General features: G+C 41.5%; 1 protein-coding gene across 4 annotated transcripts in view; it reads right to left on the bottom strand.

Moving 5' to 3' along the window:
• CCSER1 (coiled-coil serine rich protein 1) overlaps positions 1-18,073 on the bottom strand; it is a 1,413,620-nt gene that overhangs the window by 117,725 nt on the left and 1,277,822 nt on the right. For all 4 annotated transcript variants that reach the window (XM_063917302.1, XM_063917330.1, XM_063917310.1 and 1 more), the window contains exon 8: positions 10,712-10,795. In XM_063917302.1, the coding sequence (XP_063773372.1) occupies positions 10,712-10,795 (84 nt within the window). The remainder of the gene's footprint in view (positions 1-10,711; positions 10,796-18,073) is intronic.

The raw sequence follows: 18,073 nt of genomic DNA, 5'->3' as shown, positions 1-18,073 counted from the left end.
TTGCCTTTAAAAAGGGTTAGGAATGCGACACTTTAATAATGGTAAGTATTTAAGTTCAGTTTTTTTACTAATGTTTTGTAGGTGTATAATGGGTAGGATTTAAAAGTGCGTATATTTGGTGAGTGCATTTATTACTATTAGGCATGTGAAATTCACATAATAGATGGGAATCCCGACCACTAACAATGCCTCCAGCCAGAATACCAGTAAACAGGGGCTATTCCCACTTGTGGGTGTCCACGACATCCATAGAGCGGGAACAGAACCTGTGGTGAGCGTGGCGAGCACAGCAAGCCCGCAAGGGGCTCCGTTGTGCTCACACCCCCGGCATTCTGGTGGCCGGGATCCCATGCTCGGGATGATGACCTCCGGGATCCCAACCACCGGCGTTACAGCCCCCAACCTAACACAACAGTTTATAAAACTGCAAGGAAAAACCTACACTGCATACACTTGGCTGTGCAGGTTGTACGGTGAAACTCCATTCAGAATGATGGTGCAAAATTATAGTCATTTTGGAGGATATTGTTATATTGTAGCTCCTGGCGCTCTACTCATTTCCAGGATTGTATCCAAAAGTGTCTGCAGAAACTCAGAAACACTCTATGGCTATAGTTTTACAGATAAAATAACTGACCTACCCTAGCTACATATACAACCTACTGTATCAGTTCAGCCTACAGTGTGTTTCCATTATTGAAGAAGTGGTTAAGGAAGGTTTGTTGTTTCCAATATAGCTGTCAAGTGTCAGAAGAAAATGAGTTACTGGGATTTCAACAAGAAAGGAAACACAATGGAGAAGATGTATTTTAAGTATTAGGCATTATTCCAGTAATTTGCAGTATGCAGTGCAATAATATAAATTATGCTACATTATTTGGTTGAGTCTTCAAGTCAATGGTTTTCAAGCCTGTTCTCAAGAACTTCCAGATACATTTACATCACTCAGCAATTACCTTTTAAGGTGCAAATAGAAGCATTAAGTACTGTCAACCTTCAAATAGAACATTGAATAAGTAAAACTTTCTAAGTCATAAACATACTATATTTAAAAGCATTGCTGTGATATTTACTACAAAATTACAAAAAGACTTGTTCTACCAGTTGCATCAAAGACAACAAGGCTGCATAAGAGATGCCATAACAAATTTTTATACCTGTCAGTGGATGCTTTACTGGTATATATCCATCCACATTTACTAAAGTATTACTGTTCTGGTGCTGATTTGATTGTACAGTAATGCCTGTTGGCAGAGTGTATAAGGTCTGTTTCCTTACAGACATATGCATTTCAATGACAGCTCCATTAAAGAGGGGTAACTGCTATAATAGCATGTTCTCATGTATGTAAATTTCAGTGAAAATCTGACAATGGAATTGCAGGCTATGTAGAGATGGGTGTGAGAGTAAAAAAAAGTCTTTCTTCAGCCATATAATAATTTGCACCGGGTATCGGGTATAGATTGTTGCAAATGTACCCTGGATATGTGAGTCTGGCTAAGCATACAGATGGGGGCAGTGCACCATGAATATGCATACAACTCTGCATACAGTGAATATACACCTTTATTTCTGTACAAAAATGTGGGAACCTCTACTGGCAACTTGCATAAAACACTCATTACCTTGACCATTGTTTTTTATATATAAAGTAATAACAGTTCTCAGTCTGTATACTGCAGAGATACAAAACAATTGCATGACACAGAAGGTAAAGATGACCTTGGCCAAATAACAGTGGATAAATCACTTGAGGCAGTGAAATAACAATTGTAGCTGTTAGTGTACAGAACTTGCTCTATCTCCAAGGCTCACAAAAGAATATATTACCCTCCCTGAACCAACTTGCGGGGCTATGATTACAAAATTTGCATCATCATGTCCTCACCCCACCACTATCATCACTGAGCGGTAAAGCAAATGTCATTATGGTTTTGCCTTGTAAATGACTGCCGCTTTAACAAAAGTCTGAGATCATTCAGCAACCCGAACCTTCAGCAATCTCAGATGCTATTACATCTCGCCTTTTGTGCTAATTCCTGGCTCTGGGCATTGGTGATAACTCCAATTGTGTTGGTTTCAGGCTCCAGATATCTGGCAATTGGAGGTGCAGCACTCATTGCATAGTAGTGTTAGTTTCTGGCTCCAGACAATAACCACAGGCAAAAAGCCATTTAGTATTGGTAACTGTATTAACCCTTAATAAGCTATAGTTAATTTGAGCAGAAACAGCATTATCAACTAATATGTACTTATAGAGCCACAATTTCTGCTCATGCAATCTTTTTTGGAAACTTGGAGTCACGCTTAAGATACATTACTGGTTACTAAGAAAGTTGCACTTATGAGTAATAGCTCGGGCTATGGGGGTAATTCAAACCTGATCGTAGCAGCAAATTTGTTAGCAGTTGGGCAAAACCATGTGTACTGCAGGGGGGGCAGATATAACATGTGCAGAGAGTTAGATTCGGTGGGTTATTTTGTTTCTGTGCAGGGTAAATGCTGGCTGCTTTATTTTTACACTGCAATTTAGATTTCAGTTTGAACACACCCCACCCAAATCAAACTCTCTGCACATGTTATATCTGTCCCCCCTGCAGTGCACATGGTTTTGCCAAACTGCTAACAAATTTGCTGCTGCGATCAACTCTGAATTAGGCCCTATATACTATAGTCTCTGTTGCATACACAGCATCAGTGACGCCCAGTGGATACAAGAAAATATTAAAGATAATTCAATAGAGGAGCAGTATACTAAAAAAATATGAAAGTGTTTTCTTTTTATTGTTTGATAAATTGCAAAGATCAACTTTATGTACATGGTATTTTAATGGAAGTTCTTCTCTTAAAACACCATTAATATTGTTCAAATTAACAAAAGATATTTTTATAAAGAAGAAAAATGACAGTAACTATTAGTACTTGCTGAAGATACAATATAACATCATATGCAAAGAAATCACATGGGACAGCTATTATTCTATTAGGGTTTATTTATATCGGCAAGCTCTAAATATTGAGATGAGTTTAATGCTGTGTTAAATGTTTTGAAGTATGTTTTCAGGCTGGTTGAAACTATAAAATGTTGCATTATGTGAAGCATTAGAGTCACTTTAGCAATAAATTAGTTTGCCAAAGCGACTCACTATTAGTATTTGAAATAATGCCAATAATTTAAAAACTGATGTTGTAAGATTATTTCTTACTGAGCATGTTTGTGGAGCATTCAAAGTACTGTAAGTTTAAGTACTTAAAACAAAAATAAACATAGGCCGAGTTTGTTGAAGGATGTTTCGATTATCATATTGCCTGTAATTTAGCTTATACTTAGGTACAATAGCTAGTCAGTAGGTTTTGGAAGGTCACAGAACTTTGAGAACAGAATGGGCATTATAACTAGTTGTAGAATATATTTAAGACAGAATTGTTAATATTAATTTATAACATCTATAACTAACTAGTTACCAGCCCGTCACAATGATGGAATAACATAGCTGTAATTTCAGCGCCAGCACCTTTGAGAGCCCGAATGGAGCAACACTTGAATTGCTCTGCTAGGCACCGTCTACTGGCCGCTAGCGTGCAAAACACTTAAACTCCCTCCACAAAGGCGAAGACCCGCACTAGCCTTTTATATATAGGATGGTGATGCATAAAGTATGGACAGACCAGGACTACTACGGGTAATAAAACAACCATGAAACTTTTAAATGCATGTGTAAATGCCTCAACACAAATATCATGTGTTGGGTAGGGGATCAGTTAAAGGGAGCCTAACATTGGGTTGCAACAGCCATCCCCATGCCAATGCATCTATCATGTGCATTGAACAATAGAGATAAATTGGGGAGCGATAGTCACTGTTAACTGGGCTTTCAGCCCTTTCATATCATACTGCCTCATATGACTCCGGATGGGTGATATGACTAAAACTCCTTGCAGGGTAGTAACAGCAATGCCATACAACTAGAAGCAAAATGGACTGAAACAAAAGAGTACCAAAACTGGTAGACCACACACTGCCACAACAAGCCAAGTGTACAAAAATAAAAATAAGGGGAGGGAGGAATGAACAGGCAAATAAAGTCTGATCTCCATGAAATGTACAGTTATGAAGCACCAACCATTACTCTCGTCTCACAAGGCCCATATTGAACAAATGTTTTACTGCACAATGTTTCATCAGGTCAAGCCCATCTACAACCATGGTATTTAACTATTCTCAGCTTACGGAAATCCTTTGCTCAGCAAAATTATTATAGATATTAAAGTCACTTCTATATGAAAGTATTCAGCCTTTAGCTTTGCACATTTATATTGCGATTACCCCATTTACACACAAGAGGAGTGGGATGTGGTGCAGTCTGTGGCTAAAGCTCTGCAGCAATGGTGGGCAGGGCTGAGTGCAGTACACGAAAGTAATCCCCTCAGGTGGGCAGCAATTTCAGGTCTTTTGGAAACTGAATTTATATTATTAATAATGAATTATTATTTTGTTTTGCACTTTAAATTATTTTATGGGAACATGCAAACAGTCAGCAGCAGCATGATTGCTTAAATTATCTAAATAAACTGACTGACCTCTGCTACTTATGTTCAACATGCATCCCCCAGCTGTTGTGAACTACACATCCCAGCATTCCCTGCAACAGTTTTGCTATTATGGAATGCTAAAACAGTAGCAGTGCATTTTGGGATGTGTAGCGCTACAACAGCTCTAGGGCCGCATGTTGAGCAATCCTCACCCAAAGCTTTTTTTTCTTTTTTTTTCCACAAACATACTTTCTTGGGTATTTATCATGGCTATTGGATTTTAGTAAAGGATTTAGGGGGACATTTACTAAGCAGTGATAACAGCGGAGAAGTGAGCCAGTGGAGAAGTTGCCCCATCAACCAATCAGAAGCTCTGTATAATTTTATAATATGCAAATGATAGATGTTACTTCAGTGCTGATTGGTTGCCATGGGCAACTTCTCCACTGGCTCACTTCTCCACTCTTATCACTGCTTAGTAAATGTCCCCCTTAGATTTTTATAAGTTAAAAGGAACATGCTTATATTGATCACAAGGCAACTCAGTGAGTGGGTCATGTTGAGTCGTTCATGTTGAGTCGTTCATGTTGAGTGGGTCATTTTCAACTATTATGCCATAAATGATCTTTGTAAGTTGTTATAAGTTCAACAGCTTTGATATGTTGTGGCCACTTTTGTTTGTCTCTAAATGTTCCAATGAAAGATGCACACATGATTTATTTTATATTATGTCTTCTTTTTATTACTGGGTTACATTTCTCACAGTCAGCTTTCCAACAGCCTGACCTCATTATAATATGACACTGTCTGCATTGCCGGTGATGACCCTACAAGCACAGCGTTTTTGATTATTCTTCTACAGCTCTTGCTTCTGGCATGTACTTAATGAAAATGTGTAAGAATTGGGACACGAGAGATGCAAACAATAAAATATCTCTATTTGTTCTAGAGGGACAAGCAAACATTTGTACATACCAATCCATTACAATGTATCCATTTCATCTGTAGACACCTGTCAGACATTATCCCATCTTGATAAATTTGTGTGCTCTGACCTTATGATCTCTTCCTCGTCTGTCTTGGCCTAAATGATCCTATTTAACCTGAAACTCATCTGCTTGTTTCCCAAAGAACATTACTTTAAGTTTGTACACAACCAAGACATAAGAGAAGTGAATAAGCAAAATAAATTCTCCCCTGTATTCATTTTATGGGCAACATTTCTAAGGCAATGAAAGATAAGACACAGAGAGTTTGATGTTTCCCGATAAAAGCAGTGGCTATTACAAATAAGTATGAAATAAATAAAACAGTAATGTGTGGGTAATCCGAGGATGGCTGTAAAATAGCTTGTATTTTCTATCTTTATGCTGTTTAAAGCAAAATTGGCTGCAGTTCCTGAGCAAGAACAAAAACAGAAGCTAGAGTTTTAGAACATCATCTAGAACACAAATAAAAAATCTACAGCCATCTCACATGCTTCAGGTATAAAATTTTATGAAAATTCCTTAACAGAGTAACAGACCTAATACACAGAAAGAAAGAAGGCAAATGTATACAAATATAAGTCATGGAAATTCACAATGAACTACAATTGTACTGAGCAAGGAAAACTAATTGCCACTGCACCTAATGGGGGGAATTCAAATATTATCGCCGTCCAATCTTCCGTCTAAAGTGATGGGAGATGGCAGGGGCGATATTCAATTGATTCTGCTTATCGTGCCCATTAGTGTCACTTTTAGACATGTAAATCAGCTAAAGCAGACTAAACTAATGGGTGCAATCACGAAAAGTGATGTTTGGTGACCAAATAGGTTACTTTTTGCACATTTCAGCTCATCACCCTCGGCGTCAGAAGCTGTTCACTTCTGACTGGAGCAACAATTGAATAGATCTGCCGGGCGCACAGGAGAACCAGCTGCCGGTGCTAACAACTGAATTTCCCCACTGTCATGCAAGGTAAATCATTAATTAGTTTAGTGCCTTATACAATACAGATGGGTCCACGGTTATCTTGACTAGTTTTCTGCGCCTAGGCACAACATGATTTATTAGCATAAACCCTTCATCTATTGTTGTCAGCTGCAATACAATACAGAGAACAATACAGCAGGGGATTAAGTCATTACAGCAGGGGATTAAGTCCGAATGGCCAGTCTCAGTTAATCCTATTAAAGGTCAAGATAAATGTGGACCCATCTGTATACAGTGAAAACAACAACAATAAATTAAATTAACATATTGTAATTTATGTTTTTTGCATGAGACTTAAGCTCAATCATGTAAGAAATGTAAGATTACAAGTAATGCAACAATAAAAATGAAAAAAGAATTACAGTATGCAAAAAGTGCCTAAAGGAAATTAATGATAGTAAGAATCTGTAGATTATCCAGTTGAAGCGTATTATTATACCTGATGACACAGAGCCATTATATCAGAAGAGGGGGCAAATGTGCAATACATGAAGAAATCACACCAGCGCTGAAGACTCTGCCACTACATCAGCAGCTGCAAAGTAAGTAAATTCAGTAAGTGCAGCTATTATGCTTGTGTGTGGGCAGCAAAACCTCATGGGGAGCATGGACCTAACCTACAGCAGCACTATTTTGTTGTATCATCTCCAACTGATCTTGAAAAATGACATTAGCATTAGACGGGTGTAGTAGGGTATGCCGGAAGCCGGGCTCCCAGCGGCCAGCATACCGGCACCGGAATCCCGACTGCTGGCATACCGACAGCTGGACGAGCGCAAATGAGCCCCTTGCGGACACGGTGGCACTCTATGCGCGCCACGCTATCTACTATCCCTCCAGGGGGGTTGTGGAAACCCAAGAGGGAAAAAAGGTGTCAGTATGCCGGCTGTCGGGATTCCGGTGCCGGTATACTGTGCGCCGGGTTCCCGATAGCCGGCAAACTGAAGACCACCCGCATTGGACAATGTTAATGTCAGACCCATATACCTGGCAACCATAGTGAATAAAAAATTGCTGTCATCTAACCTTTGAAGATTGTTGCTGTAAATTATAATATATACATCACATCTTACCTGGCTTCTTAAAAATATGATTTCAATTGTGAACAAATTCAGTAACTCAAAACTGATACCTAATACAACTATATATGCCAAACATATTAAAGGAAACTACAGTACTCTAGCAAATATGTACAGTACGTATGTAACAACATGTCTATACAGTACCTTTAAAAACATTAAGTAGTATTTTTTAAAAACAAGATTGACTGTATATTTCAAGTATTTAGTAAAGCAGACATATGGGCGTATTAACACAAGATTTATCTATTTGTCCATTTGCACTTTCTTTTTACAACCCACACTATCATTACTGTTTTGTGTTAGACTTTATTATCCTGTTCGAAGTCTATTTTTTATGTAATTCCTATACTTAAACATATGCTTAATGCTATATATTCCTAGAAGCAATTATTGCAAATCAATAAAACCATTAAGGACCATAAATCTAGTAAGTAAAAGTTTCCTGGAAGAGCTACTAATAACATTTCCAAGTGTACATACTTCAGGAGCTTGGCAGAATGTAAGAATTTTGGGACTACCCTCTCCTTAATATGCCTAAACCAACAAAAAGAGTGCTACTATACTTCATAAAAATTGCAACTATTATATAATTATTTAACCTTTAAACTGTATATAATCTTTGTTGTTTGGCTCGACTTAATTTATATTGGACAATCTATTGCAAAACCAACAGAAGTTCCAGAATCATTTTCTTTATTAATCAAACCATTTTAATACATAAACCTTTTGCAGCATACTACTGTCAATTGTCATGAGTATATTGGGTTGGGTTGCTTATAGAGCCAGTGTGTAAGTTCTAAGTGCTCTAGTAAACACATGCCATTCAGTGTCCTGCCACTCCCTGGAGCAATGCTGTCCCAGTTTGGTACTGAGATATACAGTAGTTCAAAGCCATAGCCTAATCCCATTACAAGTTCAAACCAGCAGTTTTGCAGGTATGAACGTGTTCAGTGTAGTAGTGCTGTGATGATAATCAAAACACTGAATAAGGAAATTGTGTTACTCATGTGCTTAGGCGCTCCTTACACTCTGGTGCCATAAGCAACTGTCTGGGTTAACTCATACCCCTTTTCCACTACCTTTAAAAACACGGGTAAATGCGCGGGTGTGCGCACTTACCCATGTTTTCTCCTAGTGGAAACGCCCCCCCCCCCCCCGGCAAATTCCCGGATCAAGTGATCCGGGAATCCTACCGGGTTGTACACGTGTTCAACCCGGTAAGCTGTGTAGTGTGAACGGGAGCCGTGTTGAGGCGACACGGCTCCCGTTCACAGTGTATGGAAGGGCGGCGCTGGGAGATCGTGTGATCACCAACCCGGCTGCGACCCGTGCTACAGGTGGAAAAGGGGTATCCGTGACAAAGATGGCCCTGATTGCTAACCAAAAACTTACACATAATCAGCACACATTCTGAAACATAGAAACCTATAAAGAAATTAACAGTAATGCACTGTAGAAAAGGGATGTAGTTAATATCCCAGCGGTCAGAATACCAACGCCAGAATCCCGCCTGCCGAAAATGCTGACAGCTGCACCAGGGCTAATGTCCATGACACCTATAGAGTGGGAATAGAACCTGTGGCTTGCTGAGTCCACAGTGTGGTGACTGCAGTGAGCCTGCAAGGGGCTATCTAGTGTTCGCCCCGCTGCCAGCATCCTGACAGCCGGAATCCCGGTGTTGGTATATTGGCTTCCAGGATCCTGGCCGCCGGGATTCCATTCCCAATCTGTAGAAAATACACCATAGTCCTGTGCAGTAACATATGTATAATGCACTAGGATAGTCTGGAACCTGATCATCAAAGGAGGACATGGGCTCACAGGCAGTGGGGTCCACCTGGGGTTTCCCATGTTCCCCAGTGAGCCAGTCCGACCCTCTAAACATACATGCAGAGATGTATGTAATACATGTGCTGGCTGCAGTCCCCGAGGATCGGCAGCACTGTGCCTATCACAGCTGCCGCTGCACTTGGGATGCAGCATTCGGCTTCACTGTCTTACTATTGCAGGAGGTGTCTGCTTGTAATAGATGCTTCCTGCTGCATTACCATGCAGCGCTTTCGCTGCTGCTTCCTACAAAGCAGAAGTGATAGCAACGCCAACCACATCTGAATTACTCCCAATATGCATATGATAGAATAACAGTGCAACAGTGCATGTGTGTATAATTCTTCATCTCCTGCTTGTTTATACTGTAAGTGAAGCAACTCAGGCCTCCAACAATGTCACAGTGACGTCTGGGAAGATGATGGTGTCAAGTGGAACTATATTAGTTAAAATCACATATCCAACTTAATTTACAAACGTTAACTTTCTTATATTGTGTGTTTTTGTACACAAATACTATGGTAACCACCCATGAAGCCCTAGGTCTTGCATTTAGGTCTTTTATTGTTGTGTCACATTATATATTATGTAAATTGGCTATTTATAATCTTGTGTCCTCAGTAAAGCATGGGAACTGTTCAAATGTTGCAAATCCTTTTCACTGTGTTTTCTTTTTAAAAACAGTAATACAAACATATATTTTATTGAGAGGTCAATGTTTAAAGAACCTAAGGTAAAATATAATCCTCCCTTAATCCAAATAGTGTCAAGATAGTGCGGAATCTTTTGTAATTGAAAACTTTGTGAACACTGTGAACCTGAAGAATCAAGAGAGCTAAAACAGTGCCAGGGTGATTATCTCCCAAGCCACAGAGAGCCCCAAGCATTGACCCTTTGTGATTCTGCTGCAATGGGGATTGGGTATATTAGGGTGAGTAACTGAGTTCTCCTTTACCAGATAAGAGTGAAGTGTTTTCCGTGTCGTACTGATCTTGAAACAATCTATAAAAGGAAAATACCTGCATATATCTACAGAACACTTTTCTTTTTTAAGCTATATAGTTTGTTTTACAACTTTAGACATCTGTCTAAGCAATCTTCACATAACAAACATGCAATTTTTTATTATTATTTTTCATCTCAGTCCTTATGGAGACAAACAGACTTACAAATTACAGAGCAATAAAGGATGATTTTGTGCACAACCTCACATAGTCATACATCTTAGTAAGGGTTTGATAGTGTATAAAATGAAGTTACTTTTCAATAACAATTTTTCTTGTATAACTTACCAGCTCTTCTTGCAGTTGGTGGATAAGTTCATCTCGTTCCTTAAGCTGCAGCTTTAGCATGGAACATTCATCTTTCATTATATCCTATGACAACATGAAATCAGATGTTATAATAGGCCTAGCATTTTCTCTTTGTTCTTAACAAGCAAAAGCTGTTTCACACAGTAGGATATAATTGCATCCAAGTAATAAACCTCAATTTTCTTCTGTCATGTGTGATATTTTTGATAACATCTTCTGAAATGCAGTATAAACAAGTTAATGTGTCTATGATGAAAAATATAAACGTCTCTCAGTTCACAAGATGGCTTTGCAAGTGTTTGATTCTCGTAAGCTTTGTGGTAGGATCCCCTGCTGTATTTCATTTTAAGAAACCAGATGGTCATACAACTTACAGGTGCAAGATGCGATTGGAACAAAGAGAAGCATTTATCGCTTCTGTAGAATCTTACTGGTTATTCTTTTTATTAAAAGTCATTTCAATATTTAGATTTTTTAAACTTGGTAATGACAAATTGCAGGGTATATTTTTGTTGGACGAACGTTTGTAGGGTTGGTAAGTAATAAGAACAGTAAACAATGTTGAAATACCTTGTATACAGAAGAGTCAACACTTATTCCACCCTGTGTCAACTTAAAGCTTAAATTAGCACCGAATAGTGCTCTGGTTTATACTACACTCTGTATAATGACCCTCATTCCGAGTTGATCGTTCGGTACGCAGCGCGCATGCGCTAAGTACTTTCACAGAAAACATTGTCGTTTTACACAAGCTCGAGTGATGCTTTTCAGTCGCTCGAGTGTTCGTTGTTTGATTGACAGGAAGTGGGTGTTTCTGAGCGGCGACTCAGTGTTTTCAGGGAGTGTGCTAAAAAACGCAGGCATGCCAGGTAAAAATGCAGAAGTGGCTGCAGAAACGGGGGAGTGGCTGGCCGAACGCAGGGCGTGTTTATGACGTCAAACCAGGAACTAAACAGACTGCAGTCATGGCAAGCTAGGAGTAAGTCTTGAGCCACTCTGAAACTGCATGAATTTTTTTAGTTGCAGAACTGCTAACCTTTTGATCGCACTTCTGCTAAGCTAAGATACACTCCCTGAGGGCGGCGACCTAGCGTTTGCATTGCTGCTAAAAGCAGCTAGCGAGCGATCAACTCGAAATGAGGACCAATGTCAGGTGTCATGATCCTAGTGCAGTGATTCTCCAGATACGCCAATCTGAGAACGCTGCCACGTGACACTGTATTGATTACCTTGGTGTGTGTGGTAAATCCATGCGTTAAACTGCCACCAACAGAAGTACCTGTTGCTGAGTCTGCCAGGCCAAGCGACTTTTAGGGACCACACCCAGGGTGTGCTTCTGCTCTCACCCGTATACAAAATTATTAATACATAAAAATTTGGTAACCTGACAGCTCGAGACTTTGGGTTGGAAAGCACAGACTGCCAGAACTAAAATTAAGAATTTTTAATCCAAGTATAAACTTCAAAGCTAATTGTTAAAGAAAAAAGAAAGTTACAAGAATATAATAGTTGAAAAGTCAAATAGTCACAGATGTAAAAAAATTTTCAAATTAAATAAAAAATAGAGAAATAAATGAAACAAACCAAGCCAGTCTCTTTGGATTCAATAGTTATCGGATGAGTCATTCCCATTGATTTACAGATCATCTGTTATCCTTTGATAGCCTTCAGCAGAATGAACACTGAACAGCCTGTGTTTCTACTATTTAAAACTTAGGCTGCCCCTTCAGCCCCCCCCCCCCCCCCCTCTCTGGAGAGTTCATTTAACCCTTCCAAAGCCAGAGTGAATGGAGTCTTAGCTTATACTATGGGGTCTCTTAACCATACTATCAGGGGTGGATGGCCTTATCTTTTACTTGCTTGTTTGATGATTAGAGAGTTGGTACAGGCCCTCCTGGTCACATGAGCAGGGATTATTTCATTACACATCTCATTTTGTTTGAAGGTATGAACCAGGCCTATCCATTATACTGGGACCGTTTTTACAACTGGCTAAAGAGACATTTATCACCTGTTGTAGCCAAAACGTCTTCGCTGACCTATAAGGATGCACCCCCTGCTGTGAAAGTAAATAACTTGTTTGAAAGGACACAAGCCAGGCCTGATCCTGGCCTCTGAAATTTTGTTCCTTTGCAATGTAAATTGCCACAATATACAGATAAGCCCAGGAAGAGCATTGAAACTTGTCACATTTTCACATAGCACAAACCTTTGAATGTTTTACTGTTTCTGGACCCCTGGGGTGCTTGAGTAAACACTACAAGACAATAAACTCTCAGACCAGGTTTCATCCACAGACATGTTTCTCAATACAAAATACATTGATACAGCAATCAGATATCCTGATATCACATACATTGATACACCACTCAGATATTCTGATATCACCTACATTGATGTCACACTACTTATTAACAGGCCTATTCCTACTTGAAATAGCCTGGATCATTACACCTTCACCCTAAAAATAGGCATGGGAGCAAAAGGTTTACATGCCACAGTCTCCCATGCCGTTTACTGCACTCTGTCCCTCAACCTGCCCATATGTCATCCATCCCAGGCAGGGGTGGGTATCCAACACTGGGGACTCATCCAACTCCTCATTATAATGGATATCAGATACTGCCCCACCTATCACAGCAGCCACTGCTAGATTGCGCAGTTTGCCTGCATGAGACGTTACTAGGGGTGTGTCCTCCCCTAGGGAAAGTACATGTACTGTATGGGGAACACTCTGCTTCTTAACCTGTGTCCACTGTGTCACTGTCTCAGTGGCCATTGCAAGAGTCACAATACATTTAGTGCCTTTGTCCCAGTGGCCAGTCTCCACAGGATGGATTTTTATCTCCTCCATAACTGGCACCTGGGAACAAACTTAATAAATTCCTAATTCCCTGGAACTGACATCAGAAGAGAGGGCACAATCTAACACCACACTTTGAGAAATGCGGTCAGCCCTCTCCTTGGCTGCTGGCTCATCAGATGGGAATTAAAACAGTGCAGGGTCACCTAAGACATGGCCATCTAGCCTTACAGTCATATTTTTACACAGCCTCTCCTGGGCTCTGAGCAGCCCCGATCCCTCAGGGACTATTTCAGCAGCCATAAACTTTTGTACACCTAAGGCATCTGCGGCAGTAGCTGCTGTTGGGCCCCGTAATGGGTCCTGTCCCTCCCTGTTCCTGTTCTGGGAGGCTGCAAACTGTTGGCATGCATGTGTCCCTGTGCTGGTAGGCCTTCAGCCTTGTCACATGATATATGCTATGTACCTTTCTGCCATTCCCTATGGCAGTGACATAGCTTACATCATTCAAGTGCTGAACTGCCAGGTATAGGCCTCTCCATGCATCCTGCCATTTGTTCTGCCTTAACGGAATCCGTGCTAGGACCTTCTGACCCACTTCCAATGTGCACTCCTGGAGCAGACCCTCCTGAGTTCGGGGTACTACCAGCTGTCTCTCAGCATCCTGTCTGGGTATGATATCTGTACCAGATTGCTTACTGTGCAAATTATTACAGGCTTCACCCTTTTCCTCTACTAGCTCAGCCCCAAGTGAGGGTTGACAGGCCCTCTGGGATTTTAAGGTCCTATCTGTCCGTGGCCCACTAGGACAAATTCCTCCCGTCCTTAGCCATTCAGTGCTTCAGTCCCATGGACCACTAAGGAACCACTGCTGATTCCTCCAGGGGTTAATGTGCAGCCCTTCTGCGCTGCCTTCTGCTGGGTACCTATAGCTAGGGCACACATCACATCAGGTACATCTTTATACAGTGTACCCACATCATTCCCAGGTGTCTGTATCTCGGTGGGTCTAGTGGTACCATAATAAGGAGAAATTTCATCATCAACACATCCTGGGGAAAATACACCTAGATACTTTTCCCAAACAATCCCTTCCTGCCCTTGTGCTGTATTGGGGCTAGCCCTCTGTTCAGCCTGGAGAGGTAAGCTTTCCACTGAAGCATAAGTATATGGGAATCCCTGTTGGGTGTCTGCATGCAACAGGAGTGCAGGGAGGGGGGTCAGAGGAGGAAGAACAGCAATGTGTGTTTCTCCCTTCTCCTTAGCTGTTGACGCTGGTAGCACCCCCAACAGACACATTATTTCCCACATTGATACATGCATCATCAGAATTACTTGTTACACGGGCAAAAGACAATACATCATCCCCATTATTATCCTGACTGGGTGCATCATCCTGGGGTACCTGCAACACAATATAAGCATTTTCATCAATACAAGGATCCATTGCCCCTCCTTTACTCACAGACATTTGCATGTTTTCAGGGCCCCTCGGTACCTGCAAATCAATTTGAGCATTTTCCTCAACACCTGGATTCACTGCCGTCCCCTGACACATGAACATTTGCATTTCATCTTGTTCTCGTCGTACTTGAAAATCAACATGAGCTGTCTCCACAATACAGGGAGTCATTTCCTTGTCCCTACACACGGACATTGGCATGTTATCTGGATTACCCGGGACCTGGGGAAGACTGGTGTTAGCAAGAAAAGCTTGCAACATTGTAGTGTCAGGGACATCATGTTCCTTTAAGTATGCGGCCTGCATTCAGCCCAAATATGTCCCTAGCAGAAGATTGTGAGGCAAGCTGGGTCACCCAGACACTTCCTTAATGCCTCACCCTGTATCCCTGTCCAGATACTGATACTCTCTGACCAGAGGAGAAACAGGTTTAAATTTTAGCACCGTAACATAGAAGACATCACTACCACTACGCAGGCTACTATTCTGTGTTTCTAAATCATCCTAGACTATATCAGGTTCCTTGCCTACACCCACACAACTGCAAGTGCTAGCACTGGTACCTATCAGAGGCTCACTCCCACATACCCCTATCATATTGGAGTATGCACAATGATCACATAGCATTACAGGTACTGTACACAGAGTCACATCATTGCAAGGTTTAGCATCATCACATACTACCTGGGATGAATCACATATTTCAACAGACTTAGAAATGTCAGGCACACAGTATGCTATCAATTTTCCAAAGTCAGTCCTCCTGAACCCATTCTTGGCAACAATATCCGACACTCCCACCTCTCTTAGCGACAAAGTCTCCTCCACAATCAGGTCCTCCTGAAAATCAGCCTCTTCCAGCTGCAAATTCTGCGCAGACGGTGGTAATATTCTGTTCTCACCAACAGCTCCTCCCAGTAGGGTACACTGCACCTCGGGATGCTTGAACTCCGTAACATAGTCCACACCGAATGTAGATGTTGGATGTACCTGTTCCTCTTGGGGCACCCCTGCAGGCTGGACAACTGCTTCTTCCGCTGATAAAAGAGGCTTTCATAGTCGTTGTCTGTCATCATCCACTCTGCGATACTGATCGTGCCAGAATGGAGTATCGAGCTTCCTCCAATTGTGTGCCTCTCTCTCTCTCTCTGTCTGCAAAACACTCCCCTAGCTCATGCAGCAGGTACCCAGGACTCATCTCGGGACCTGGCCACAGAAGTGTGGATCGATACTGGCTTAAGGCATGGCACTTGCTCTCTTCTGCCCACCAGAGCTGCCTGACCATCTCACTGCAGGTATTGTCACTGCAGGCAAGACCCTGCAGCTGACATTCTTTAATTAACTCATCTGTACTCATCCTGGAAAACAGGCCATCTGGGTTTGCAGCAACATACCCCCATTGCTCTTTTGATGCTGTCTCGGATGGGTGCCCTGCAGCCTCCCTGGCTGTTGCACTTTCTGCCATCTCCATGGAACTGGCAGAGGTGTCAGACCTCTGTCAGGAATCCATTGTAAAGTCCAGGGTCAGCTGGTTCTGGGAAACACAGCTTGAATTTACTTGGCCTTTTTCGTCTGCTTCCAGCATGGGGAAGTGGTCACAACACGATCGATGTAGGTTTGCATCTCTGGTCACAGCCTGCCAGTCGAGTTCAGCTAACTCCAACTGGAACTTGCATTCAGTCTCCTTTTCTGCAGTAGCCGGCTCTCTGGTCCAGAGCAGCTTTACGTTCCACAACTGCCATTTTGACCACAGCGTTCTCTCTCTCTAGAACAGGTTTCTCTCTCTTAAGAGTAGCTTGGTGTTCTGCAGCCTCTCATGCGTTAAACTGCTCCATAAGTTGCAGTACCGTCACTGCATTTGGCTCTTTCACATACTTCAGAGCTTATTGTAGATATTGATCCATCCTTAAGGCCATTCCTCGAAGGTCCCACACTGATATCAGAGTCCACATCAGAGTCCAATATCGCAGTATCAAGTCCCGCAGTACATAATCATCCAGTATGGGGTACATCTGAGGCTAACGCATTATCCCCCGCTGATGCACTCTCCCCCAGTACAGGTCTGCCGACATCCCGATGCTCTGTATCACTTTCCACAAGGTCATGGATCGATCTCTTCTCATACGTAGCTGACATTCCTCTGCAGTTACTTTGCCAAAATAATAAAAACAGGGATGAGGAACAGAAATTGCTTTTAATGTGTGACTAATACTAATATAAGATTTGAGCTGTGGTATCTTGTGAATTTCATTCTCTTAAGTTTTCCATTAAAAAAATTACTTTTTTGAGATATCCCACCACTGCCAACCAGTTTGTCATGATCCTAGCGCAGCAATTCTCGAGATATGCCAATCTGAGAATGCATCCCCGTGACACCTTTACTGATTACCTCAGTGTGTGTGGTAAATCCATGCGGTAAACTGCCACCAGCAGAAGTACCAGTCGCTGCATCTGCCAGGCCAAGCAACTTTTAGTGACCATGCCCAGGGTGGGCTTCTGCTCTCACCCGCATACAAAGTTATTAATACGTAAAAAATTGGTAACCTGACCTTTTAAGGCTTTGGGTTGGAAAGCACATACCGCCAGCACTAAAATTAAGAATTTTGAATCCAAATAAAACAAACCAATCCAGTCTCTTTGGATTCAATAGTTATGGGATTAGGCCTTCCATTGTCTTATGGATCATCTGTTATCCTTTGATAGCCTCCTGCAGAATGAACACTGAACAGCCTGTGTTTCTCTTATTTAAAACTTAGGCTGCCCCTTCAGCCCACCTCCCTCTGGAGATTTTGTTTAACCCTTCCAAAGCCAGAGTGAATGGAGTCTTAGCTTATACTGTGGGGTCTCTTAACCATACTAACAGGGGTGAATCTTCTTACTTGCTTCCTTGATGCTTAGAGAGTTGGTACAGGCCCTCCTGCTCACATGAGCAGGGATTATTTCATTACCCATCTCATTTTGTTTGAAGGTATGAACCAGGCCTATCCATTATACTGGGACTGTTTTTCACCTAGCTAAAGGGACATTTATCACCTGTTGTAGCCAAAACGTCTTTGCTGACCTATAAGGGTGCACC

This window comes from Pseudophryne corroboree, chromosome 1, assembly GCF_028390025.1.
Source record: "Pseudophryne corroboree isolate aPseCor3 chromosome 1, aPseCor3.hap2, whole genome shotgun sequence".
Classification (NCBI taxonomy): Eukaryota; Metazoa; Chordata; class Amphibia; order Anura; family Myobatrachidae; genus Pseudophryne; species Pseudophryne corroboree.
This window is presented reverse-complemented; position numbering and strand designations above follow the sequence as displayed.